The 12,300-nt window shown below is 44.5% G+C and overlaps 1 protein-coding gene across 1 annotated transcript in view; it reads left to right on the top strand.

The window, feature by feature from the left end:
• The window catches only part of LOC134016979 (titin-like), a 137,283-nt gene that overhangs the window by 78,248 nt on the left and 46,735 nt on the right, over positions 1-12,300 (top strand). Inside the window, exons 153-176 of the mRNA XM_062456225.1 lie at positions 39-341; positions 444-725; positions 838-1,137; positions 1,217-1,519; positions 1,635-1,943; positions 2,062-2,343; positions 2,458-2,757; positions 2,863-3,156; positions 3,245-6,217; positions 6,333-6,653; positions 6,811-7,095; positions 7,220-7,519; positions 7,607-7,734; positions 7,837-8,011; positions 8,116-8,391; positions 8,472-8,771; positions 9,059-9,361; positions 9,447-9,746; positions 9,841-10,128; positions 10,232-10,534; positions 10,641-10,943; positions 11,077-11,382; positions 11,504-11,791; positions 11,904-12,194. Coding sequence (XP_062312209.1) covers positions 39-341; positions 444-725; positions 838-1,137; positions 1,217-1,519; positions 1,635-1,943; positions 2,062-2,343; positions 2,458-2,757; positions 2,863-3,156; positions 3,245-6,217; positions 6,333-6,653; positions 6,811-7,095; positions 7,220-7,519; positions 7,607-7,734; positions 7,837-8,011; positions 8,116-8,391; positions 8,472-8,771; positions 9,059-9,361; positions 9,447-9,746; positions 9,841-10,128; positions 10,232-10,534; positions 10,641-10,943; positions 11,077-11,382; positions 11,504-11,791; positions 11,904-12,194 — 9,513 coding nt within the window. The remainder of the gene's footprint in view (positions 1-38; positions 342-443; positions 726-837; positions 1,138-1,216; positions 1,520-1,634; positions 1,944-2,061; positions 2,344-2,457; positions 2,758-2,862; positions 3,157-3,244; positions 6,218-6,332; positions 6,654-6,810; positions 7,096-7,219; positions 7,520-7,606; positions 7,735-7,836; positions 8,012-8,115; positions 8,392-8,471; positions 8,772-9,058; positions 9,362-9,446; positions 9,747-9,840; positions 10,129-10,231; positions 10,535-10,640; positions 10,944-11,076; positions 11,383-11,503; positions 11,792-11,903; positions 12,195-12,300) is intronic.

Genomic DNA, 12,300 nt, shown 5'->3' with positions numbered 1-12,300 from the left:
TAACCATTCAAATAATATTGCCTGGTTGTGTTCCCCAGCTGTACCGGAACGCCCAGAGGAAATAGAGGTGACATCTGTCCACAAGGACTACATCAGTGTCACCTGGAAACCTCCCAAGTTTGATGGTGGCGCTGAGGTGACCATGTACATCCTGGAGGCACGAATGATCGGCAAGGACAAGTACACCAGGCTGACCAAGGAGAAGCTGATGGAGAGAAGATACACGTATGATGGTCTGAGGGAGGGTGACACTTATGAGTTTAGGGTCCTGGCTGTGAATGAGATCGGTCCCAGCAAGCCATCCTTCTGCACCAAACCCATCACCTGCAGGGATGAATTAGGTAGGAGTATAATCATATTTTCTGTATAAACCTGCACATTGTTCCATTGTAAAAACAAAACAAAAAAACGATCTTACACTGATTCTGTATTTCACTTTTTAGAGCCCCCAACCATTGAGCTGGACTTCCGTGATAAGATCGTTGTTCGTGTTGGTGAGAGTTTTGCACTCCAGGGACGCTACACAGGAAAGCCATCTCCATCTATCATCTGGTTCAAAGATGATGAAGAGCTCAAGGCAGACAATCACATCATGTTCAAGAACACCTTGAACACCATGTGTTTGGGCCTCATGAAGGCTAAGAGAGAGCACAGTGGCAGATACTGTGTACTTGTTGAGAACAGCACTGGCTCAAGAAAAGGCGTTTGCAATGTGACTGTTGTCGGTAAGTATTATTCTTGAACATGGAATCAGATATCCAATCAATTATATTAACCATCTATTCTAAATTATTATTTAAATTCTGAATTAACATTCTACTATACATTCATTTCAAGATCGCCCAACACCTCCAGTGGGTCCAGTGATCTTTGACGAAGTTCACAGAGAATACATGGTGATCTCCTGGAAACCTCCTCTGGATAGTGGCGGAACTGAAATCTCCAACTACATCATAGAAAAGAGAGACATCAACAGAGACATGTGGATGACTGTAACATCCGCCTCCACCAAGACCACTTGCAAAGTGCCAAAGCTAGTGGAGGGTAAAGAGTACATCATGAGAATTTGTGCTGAGAACATGTACGGCATCAGCGATCCACTGGATTCAGACGAGATGAGAGCCAAAGATCTCTTCAGTACGTAACTGATCACCTTATGATTGTAACTTTTCTCCCAACCAACTCTAATTTGAGATGTTAACTTCACTTACTATAGGAGTACCTGAGGCCCCGGAGCAGCCCAATGTAAGAGAAGTGTACAAGGATAATGCTTTAGTGCTGTGGAGCAGGCCTCGTGATGGTGGCAAGCCCATCACCAACTACATCCTGGAGAAGAAGGAACCCTCTGCTAAGAGGTGGTCCCGTGCCACCAGAGATCCGCTCTATCCAGCCACCCAGTTCAGGGTGCTGGATCTGATTGAAGGCTGTGAATATGAGTTTAGAGTTATGGCAGAGAATGAGATTGGCACTGGTGACCCAAGTGTACCATCAAAGCCCATCCTTGCCAAAGATCCAATTGGTGAGTGTTTAGTCATGTAAAAAAAGAAAACAGTATAATGCTAGTTGTCATTATCCATAATAATATAGGACAGTATTTAGCATGAAGTTAATTGTTGAATTGCCTCTCATTACAGTTCCTCCTAGCCCTCCTGTTCTGCCAGAGGCAATAGACAAGACCAAGGACACTGTCAGTTTGAAATGGCAGTTGCCTCGTCATGACGGCAAAGGCAAAATCTTTGGTTATCTTGTGGAGTACCAGAAGGTTGGTGAAAAAGAATGGGCCAAGTCCAACGAGACTCCCGAGACCTGCCCGGACATCAACTATGTCGTGACAGGCCTGGCTGATGGTCAAGAGTACAATTTCAGAATCTTCACTGTCAATGCTGCAGGAAACTCAGAGCCTGCCTTTGTTCGTCAACCAGTGAAAGTGCACGACAGATTGGGTAATTTGTTGACACATTTTATAGCTTGATTTCATTCAATGCAAACAAAGCCATTTTATAATGTAAACATTCGATATCATGTTAACAAAGAATATAATGTGGTATTATCTTTCAACAGAGGCTCCAGAGCTGCTTCTTGATGCCAACATGTCCCGTGACCACCTTGCCATGCTGGGAACAGACATCACTCTCAGTGCTGTTATCAAGGGCATGCCGCCCCCCACTGTCTCATGGAAGAAGAACGACGGAGAGGCACCAGCACATGCCACTATTGCAGTCACTGCCTCAGGCAGTAAGATGTTTATACCCAAGAGTGTGCGTCCTGACTCTGGAAACTACACCATAACTGTTGAAAATGCAGCTGGATCCAAGACAGCAACTTGTGTCGTGCTCGTTTTAGGTTGGTCACATTTTTCTGTAAAAGACTCAATTAAAGTTGAAACATGAACAGATGTGTAATTCATTTCAGCAAACAAATGAACATATTCCATTAACCAAATCCTCTGTGATACAGATAAACCTGGCCCTCCCAGGGATCTAACAATCTCTGAGATAACCAGCGAGTCAGCCTACCTGTCCTGGAAGGTTCCTGAGGATGATGGAGGTGCTGTCATCTCCCACTACGTGGTGGAGAAGAAGGATGTTGCAGCTGAGAAATGGGTGCCGGTCTGTGCCTCATCAAAGAAGTTGAGCCTGATGGCTCTCTACCTGATGGAGGGTATTCAGTACATGTTCCGTGTTGCAGCAGAGAACCAGTTTGGCAGAAGTGCTTACATTGAGACCAAACTTCCTATCAAGGCCGTCGATCCTTTATGTAAGCCTCTCTTATTCATTTGAAAGTTTCATATATTAAAGGCACATTGGTTGCCTAAATGCAGTAGCTGTTGCTGTAATTGCATTTGTTTTCTTTTACTTTAAGATCCACCTGGCCCACCAAAGAATCTGCATCACACTGATGCTGAAAAAACTGAAGTGTGGCTTGCATGGGAGTGGCCAGACCGCACAGGAGGAAGTGAGGTAACTGGGTTCATTGTTGAGCACCAAGAGGAAGGAACAACGGACTGGGTTAACTTCAAGACTGTCAGCAACATTCTCTGTCATGTAACTGGACTGGTGGAGGGCAAGACATACAGGTTCCGTGTGAAGTCCCAGAATGCCATTGGTGTGAGCCGTCCAGACACTACTGTCCCTATCACCTGTCAGGAGAAACTATGTAAGACAGATTCCTCAACAACAATTTGTCTATAGAATATACATGCAATTCTCAAAGCCTAACATTTAATTCCTTGTTTTATTTTCAGTGGCACCAACAATTGAAGTTGATGTGAAGCTTATTGAGGGCCTCATTGTCAAGTCTGGAAGCAAAGTCGTTCTGCCAGCAATAATGAAAGGAATTCCAACTCCCACTGCTAAGTGGCTGAGTGATGGAAACGAAATTGTATCAGAGGGCAGGTTTAAGATTGACACAGAGGATACCTCAACAAGCCTCAGTATTCCTGCGTGCATAAGAGGTGACACTGGAGAATATATTCTCACTGTGACCAACCCAGCAGGAAGCAAGACTGTTGCTCTTCATGTCACTGTGCTGGACGTCCCAGGTGCCCCTGTTGGTCCTGTAAACATCACAGAGGTCACTCCAGACCATATGGCCATTAACTGGAGGCCACCTAAAGATGACGGTGGCACACCGCTAACAAACTACATTGTTGAGAAGAAGGATATCAAGAAGCCATGGGAGCCATGGTCAGTTGTAAGCTCTGGAAGTACAAGCACCAAATCCAAGATTCCCAGATTGGAAAAAGGGCGTGAATATGTTGTGCGTGTCCGTGCAGAAAACAAAATTGGTATTGGTGCAGAACTTGAGAGTCCTCCCACTATTGCCAAACATATGTTTGACCCTCCTGGTCCTCCAGGCCAGCCAACATGCTCAGACATCACAGAAAACGCTGTGACAGTGGAATGGACTCTGCCTGAAGTTGATGGTGGCAGCCCTGTCAGTGGCTATGTCATTGAGCGTAGGGAAATGACAGGGAAGTGGATTCGTGTAAACAAAACGCCCGTGCTGGATCTCAGATACAGAGCATCTGGTTTGTTTGAAGGCAACAGCTACGAGTTCAGAATCTTTGCTGAGAACGTTGCTGGGGTCAGTGTGGCCTCTCCTGTGTCAGACCCAGTGAAGCTCACTCGTCCAATCACAAAGCCAGGACCACCAGTCAACCCCAAGGTGAAGGACTGGAGTAAGTCCTATGTTGACTTGGTGTGGACAAAGCCTACCAGAGATGGAGGAAGTCCCATCCTGGGTTACATTGTTGAGTGTCAGAAATCAACTAGTGCTCAGTGGGATAGAATGAACAAGGATTTCCTCATACTTGGCGGTGCCTACAGAGCCCCTGGTCTGATTGAAGGTATGGAATACAGGTTCCGCATCAGAGCCTCCAACATAATAGGAGACAGTGAGCCTAGAGATATACAGGAGTCTGTCATTGCAAAGGACATTTTGGTGCCTCCAGTGGTCGTTGTTGATGTAGCTTGCCGTGACCTACTGACAGTAAGAGCAGGCCAGAGCATTAATTTGACTACCAGAGTTAAGGGTAGACCCGACCCTGAGATCACATGGACCAAGGATGCCAGGGCTCTGGGCAGGGACAAGCGCACAGAGATGAACAACAACTTCCCTCTGGTTGAGCTTGTGATCTCAGAAGCAGTCAGAGAGGACTACGGAAAGTATGCTATCCTGGCTAAGAACAGCAGCGGCCAAGCCCAGGCCACAATCATTGTGAATGTGCTTGACACACCAGGACCTTGCCAAAATATTAAGGTCTCTTATGTGACAAAAGACTCTGGCATGGTGTCATGGGAGAACCCAGAGGATAATGGAGGCACTGAGATTACACAGTACACCATTGAGTCTCGTCAGGCTAGCCAAAGAGGTTGGACTTTGGTCTCAAATGACTGCACAAAGCGTCTCATGAAAGCACCTCTTACGGAGGGATGTGAATACTTCTTCCGTGTGAGTGCAGAGAACAAGATTGGTGCTGGACCTCCCATAGAGACAAAGACAGCCATAGTGGCTGTAGATCCCATTGAGAAACCAGGTGATCCAGAGAACTTGCACATCAGTGAAATTGGCAAGACATTTGTCTTCCTCAAATGGAAGAAGCCAGACTATGATGGTGGTAGCCGCAACATTGGTTACCATGTTGAGAAGAAGCCAAAGGAGGCAGATGATTGGGAGAGACTTCATAAGGGTGCCATTAAGGAGACTTACTTCATGGCAGATAGATGCATTGAAAACGAAGTTTACCAATTTAGAGTGCAAACCAAGAATGAGGGAGGTGAAAGCAACTGGGTGACAACAGCTGAAATTCTAGTTAAAGAACAGCTAGTTGAGCCAGAGATCAAAATTAAACTGATTGGCACCCTAGTTGTTAAGGCTGGTGACTCCATCCCTATAGAAGCTACAGTCAAAGGAAAACCACAGCCTGATGTCAAGTGGACTAGAGATGGAGACATTGGAGATATCAGCAAAAGCACAAGGCTTCAGATTGAATCTGGTGTGGAATTCTCCAAATTCCTGTTAACCAACTCTAAGCGTCCCGATAGTGGAAAATATGTGATCACTGCTACCAACGCTGCTGGCACTTGCAGTGCTCATGCCACAGTCAATGTGCTAGACAGACCTGGTCCTATTAAAGACTTGAAAGTGTCTGGGGTCAGTATAGATAGATGCCACCTGGCCTGGGATGTCCCAGAAGATGATGGTGGCTGTGAGATCTATAACTACATCTTAGAAAAGTGTGAAACAAAGAGAATGGTTTGGTCTGTTCATTCTAATGCTATAATCACAAATTCAGCCAAAGTCACTCGTCTTATTGAAGGAAATGAGTACATATTCAGAGTCAGAGCAGAAAATAAGATGGGGGCAGGTCCTGCTGTGGAAAGTGAATCGATTGTGGCCAAAACCCAGTTCAGTAGGCCTGGGATTCCTGAAGCACCTGAAGTTACCAAGATATCCAGGGACCAGATGACCGTTGAGTGGGCTGCACCTGAAAATGATGGCGGAAAGCCAATCATTGGCTACCTTCTGGAAAAGAAGGAGGAGCACGCCATTCGATGGACCCCTGTTAGCAAAGACCTTATACCTGGAACAAGAATGGCAGTCACCAATCTGTTGTTCAACCACGAGTATCAGTATAGAGTTAAGGCTGAAAATGAGATCGGTGTTGGAGACCCAAGCAAACCCTCTAGAGCCATTACTGCCAAGGATTCTGTTGGTAAGGATATCACCAATTCAACACATTATTAAAACACGGTACATTTTATTTAGCATTTTTTATTTCAATAGTTGACATTAATTGAATGCTTATACTCAGTTGCTTTATGTTACAGAACCTCCAAGCCCTCCAAGCAACCTGAAGGTTGTTGACAGCACCAGCTCCTCCATCAGTCTGAGCTGGACCAAGCCTGTGTCTGATGGTGGAGTTCCACTTATCGGATATGTGGTTGAGATAAGAGTCAAGGGAGCCAACAAGAAAGGAGATGAAGGCTGGAAGAGGTGCAACGTTGCAGCCCAGCTGATTGTGACCGAATTCACTGTCACCAGTCTTGATGAAAAACTGGAGTATGAGTTCCGTGTCTCTGCACAAAACCAGGTTGGCCTGAGCCTTCCTGCAGATCTAGAGGGAGCTGTAGTACCTAGGGATATTCTCGGTGAGAGTTACATTCTAACAAGCATAAATTCATCCAATTCTGTGTTGCCAAACCATTATGAAACATTTCTATATAATGCTGCTACATACTCATCACAAAATCACATTAATCCAAATATTTGCTGACCTTTGACAACTCTTCCTATTCTCGCTAACAGATGCCCCTGAGATCGACATGGATGCCAGTCTGAAGGACGGCCTGACTGTCAGGGCTGGATGCCCCATTAGGCTGTGCGCCACCATCAGAGGCAGACCTCCACCCAAAGTCTCTTGGAGGAGGATGGGCATTGACAATGTTGTCAGGAAGGGACATGTGGATATCATTGATACCATGACCTTCCTAGTGATCCCTGACAGTACCCGTGACGATTCAGGCAAATACTCTCTGACACTACGGAGTACTGCAGGAGAGAAGGCAGTGTTTGTAAATGTCAAAGTGCTAGGTAAGTCAAACCTCACTGCAATACAATGACTGCTAACCATACTGTTTAAGCTGTTTTCGTTTTTTACTGTTTAAAGCATGATGTTCATAGAGATGACAAATGTATGCCTGATCCTTTTCAACAGACACCCCAGGGCCTGTAATAGGTATTGAAGCCACAGACATCACAATGGTGTCCTGCAAACTTTCCTGGTCTCCACCTGAAGTAAACGGTGGCAGTGAGGTCACTCACTACATTGTTGAAAAGCGTGAAATGGACCGCAAGACATGGGCAACAGTCAATAGCAATGTGGAAGCAACAACCTTGAAGATCAGCAATCTGGTCTCTGGCACAGAGTATTACTTCAGGGTCACAGCAGTAAATGAATATGGACCTGGAGTAGCCAGAGTCTCACCAACTTCATATCTGGCCTCAGATCCAGTCAGTAAGTATATTTACATTTGACCCTCAAGAATCCACTGGTTTGATATTGCGTTGAATCTTTATCTAAATTGTATCTATTTTTTCTCAGGTAAACCTGACTCCCCTCAGAAGATTGATGTTCTTGAAATTACTAAGAACAGCGCTGTTGTGGGATGGGTGACACCAATGAGGGATGGAGGTGCCAAGATAGATGGTTATGTGATTGATTATCTGGAGGTGATTCCCCCCAAGGAGCCACCACAGCCAGTAGAGGTCGAGGGAGAGGGAGGAGAGCAGCCTGCTCCTCCAGCTCCGGCACCTCCTGTTGAAGAAGAGGAGGAGGAGGAGCAAGAAGACGTATGGACACCATACACTGTTGTTAAAGGCCTTAGCATTTCAATTAGTGGCCTAAAGGAGGGCAAAAAATATAGATTCAGAGTGGCAGCGAGAAACGTCATGGGATGCAGTTTACCTATCGAAACCCGTGACGCGTTTGAGGTCAAGGAGCAGATTCGTAAGTTATAATTGCATTAAAAAAATCATCTGTCCTACACTATATTTTTTGCTTGAATCTGGAAATTAGTGATAACAAAAAAATATTATTATTATTATTTTCAGTTGAACCCAAGATTATCATGCCTGATGTTGTAAGTGCAAGAGCAGGCGCTAAACTCAGAGTGGAAGCTCTAGTATCTGGCAAACCTGCACCAGTCTGCAAATGGATGAAGGGAGACAATCCTGTTGTTTCATCTAGTCGTCTCGCCGTGCATAAATCTAAGAATCTCTGTGTGCTCATCATCAAAGATGTATCAAGAAATGACAGTGGTGAATACAGCCTTGTTGCTGAGAACACCTCGGCTAAAGTTGACCAGGTCCTGAAAATCATCATCAGAGGTTTGTATAATTGGACTTAAAAAAACATATCCAAACTTTTATTGTAAAAGAAGTGCTAATGATAATAATGTTTGTTTCAGATATCCCTGGCCCACCTGAGCCACCATTTGAGATCAGTGACATTGATGCTGATGCCTGCTCACTTTCTTGGAACAAACCTCTGGAGGATGGTGGCAGCAACATCACCAACTATGTAGTTGAGAAGTGTGATTTGAGTCGCGGTGACTGGGTCAATGCTGTTTCCTCTTGTGGAAAAACCGGCTGCAGGCTGGGCAAGCTCATTCCTGGAAAGGAGTACTTATTCCGTGCCCGTGCCGAGAACCGCTTTGGAATCTCTGACCCCATCACATCGGACAGAATGGTTGCCAAATTCCCCTTCGGTAGGTTTACAGACATGGTGAAAATACATGATTTTTTATTTTTTACCTGGTGTGCTTATTACTCACGATTGCTCTGGTACAATACAATCACAGAAACGTAAACATGTCAGGCATCCACCTGAATGTTTTGAAGTTGCCATTTTATGTCTTAGCATTTACCTCGTCTTTAAGTTATAAAAAGTAGCGTGTTGTGGTTAAATATCCACAACACATTAAAGCAGACAAGGCAGAAACAGAATTACCTAATCAAAGTGACAAAACTTTCAATCCACATTTCTTGTCAACAGAGCTTCCAGGAGAGCCCCTAAATTGCCGCATCAACAAAACAAACAAGGATTGCATGTTTGTTGCCTGGGACAGACCAGAGTCGGATGGTGGCAGTCCCATCACTGGCTTCTACATTGAGCGGAAGGAGAGGAACAGTCTCCTGTGGGTCAAAGCTAATGACGCAGTTGTTAGAACAACTGAGTATCCCTGTGCTGGCCTTATTGAGGGCTTGGAGTACACTTTCCGAGTATCCGCTATAAATCGTGCCGGACAAGGCAAGCCTAGCAAGAAGACTGACTTTGTCACTGCAAGAACACCAGTTGGTAGGTATACTCATAATACTTTACTACTTTTCATGTTGTTCTACTGATGTTTATTACAATATGCATTTGTTTAATTTCTCATCAGATACACCAGGCAAACCAGACATTCTTGATGTCACCAAAAACACTGTGACTTTGGTCTGGACCAGACCAAAGAATGATGGCGGAAGCAAGATCCTTGGATATTATGTTGAGGCCTTGAGGCTACCTGGTGACAAGTGGGTTCGCTGTAACACCAGCAGTCAGAATGTCCCCAGAGAAGAGTACACTGTAACTGGACTGGAGGAGGACATGCAGTATCAGTTCAGAGTTACTGCAAAGACAGCTGTCAACCTGAGCAAAGCATCAGACCCCACAGACCCTGTCCTGGTGTCTGCAGAGAACGGTAAGAAAGCTTCTGAAAACTTATGTTTACTGAATATGGTCACAGGAGTGTACTTTAAAAGTCCTAAATCATATTTTGATTCTGATCATTCCAGTGCCACCAAGGATAGAACTTGCAGTGAACGTGCAAAAACCACTGACTGTAAAGGCTGGCGCTAATGTTACACTTGCGGCTGAGGTGTTTGGAAAGCCCATGCCCAAAGTGACCTGGAAGAAGAATGATGATTCCCTGAAATCTTCTGAAAAAAGGAAGATAACCCAGAAGAGACATCTCTTCCAGATGGAACTCACTGAAGTCACTAAAGAACAAACCGGAATATATACTATTCTGGCTGAAAATGCTAGTGGATCTAAGACTGGAGATATAGAGATCAAGGTTTTGGGTAAGATCAAAGACAAAGTATGATCCTAATTTTTAACAACTAAGCTAACATTATTGGCAATTTCATGCAATATGATGAACTTAAAATGTATTTTCTTCTTCAGATGTTCCTGGTCCACCAGCATCTGCCACATTCAGTGATGTGTTTGCAACTGGTCTCAAAGTTACATGGGTGGCCCCTCTGAATGATGGTGGTTCTCCCATAACAAACTACATTGTTGACAAGCGTGAGACAAGCAGAGCCAACTGGGCTCAGGTTTCCTCCAAGGTCATGGGTGAAGTTCTGGAGATTGCTGTAGAGAGGCTCATTGAAGCCCATGAGTATCAGTTCCGCATTCGTGCAGAGAACACATTCGGAGTTGGCGAGCCTATCTTGACCAACCCAGTGACTACTAAGAATCCATTCAGTAAGAACAGTTTAATTTAATTTGTACAGTGTGTGTATTTCTATGCAGTTCGTACAACATTGTACAAATAAGTCTACCTCACAAAATGAATGCCTTTTTTTTCCAGCTGTGCCCGGCCCATGTGAAGCTCCTGTCATAACCAATGTCACTAAAGATCACATGACTGTAAGCTGGAAGGAACCTGATAATGATGGAAAGTCCACCATCCTGGGATACATGGTGGAGAAGAAAGAAATTAAAGATGTCAATTGGACAAAAATTAACAGGAAGGCTACGCTAGAGAGATCCCTGGAGGTTGGTGGTCTCACAGAGGGAGCAGAGTATGAGTTCCGTGTCATTGCCCTCAACATAGCTGGCCTTGGAAAACCCAGTGAACCATCCAGTGGTACTTCAGCCCATGACCCCATCCGTGAGTATAAAACAAATATATATCTCTTAAGATGCCTATGAGCAATATCCATAAGGTTTCCAAACTATGTACTAGTTAACTACATACAAAAATATCAGATCCTGATTTTCGGACATAAATTCTGTTGTCCTAGATCCTCCTGGCCCACCAGTTTCCCCTGTGGTCAAAGACACCACTCAAAGCACAATCAGTCTGACCTGGACAAAGCCAGCCAATGATGGCGGCAGTCCCATCCTGGGCTACCTGGTGGAGAGCAAGAGGACCGATGCCACAGACTGGATAAGATGCAACGTGCCAAAGAATCTGCAGGACACAAACTATGTGGTTCAGTCCCTCATTGATAAATCAGAATATCAATTGCGGGTGTCTGCCGTGAACAAAGCTGGCTTCAGTGAGACATGCGAAGTTCCAGACAAGCACATTGCTAAGGATATTTGTGGTATGTGAACTGTTACATTCTTCCTATCTAATCTTAATGTGCATAAAACATTTGTAATTTTCACATCCATCCTGCATTTTCACCCTGTGTAGTTTCTAAAATATCTGTATTTTGCTTGCAGTTGCACCTGAGGCAGAGCTTAGTGCAGAGCTAAAGGAGGTGTTGGAGCTACGTGCCGGAGACTGCATGAAACTCAGAGCCACTATAAAGGGCCGACCAGTCCCAAGGGTGATCTGGGCCAAGATGAACACCAACATTAAGGACAGACAAGGCATCATCATCAAGTCCACAGAGCACGACACCCTTGTCTCTGTCGAGAGCGTTACTAGATATGATGCAGGAAAATACATTCTGAGTTTAGAAAGCAGCAGTGGGATGAAGATGTACACAATTACTGTCAAAGTTATTGGTAAGTATAGATTACATTCATAAAGAATATTGTTATTTTTTCTTTCTTGTGTCGCAAGGGAAATGTTAATTTGCTTAAGATCACTAAACTAACTGGTTTTGAACCCCTTAAGATACCCCTGGACCACCAGTCAACCTGATGATTAAAGAGACCACCAAGGACAGTGCATCCATCCTTTGGGATGCTCCCCTGATTAATGGAGGAAGTGAAGTAACTAGTTACATTGTGGAGAAACGTGATGCAGAAAGAAAAGCATGGTCCATAGTTTCCTCAAACTGCACCAAGACATCCTTCAAAATTGCTGATTTGGAACCTGGAAGGTCTTATTGCTTCAGGGTATCAGGAGTAAATGAACTTGGTACTGGAGAGGCATGTGAAACTGCAGATTCAGTTAGAGCTTCTGGTGAGTAAATCTACATAGATGTAATTATTTACATTATTACTTGCAACTTCTATAATACTTCTGACCGTGTCTGTTGGCAAGGATGTACATGAAGTTAGAATTCATC

The sequence above is a fragment of the Osmerus eperlanus genome, chromosome 3 (genome assembly GCF_963692335.1).
Source record: "Osmerus eperlanus chromosome 3, fOsmEpe2.1, whole genome shotgun sequence".
Lineage (NCBI taxonomy): Eukaryota > Metazoa > Chordata > Actinopteri > Osmeriformes > Osmeridae > Osmerus > Osmerus eperlanus.
This window is presented reverse-complemented; position numbering and strand designations above follow the sequence as displayed.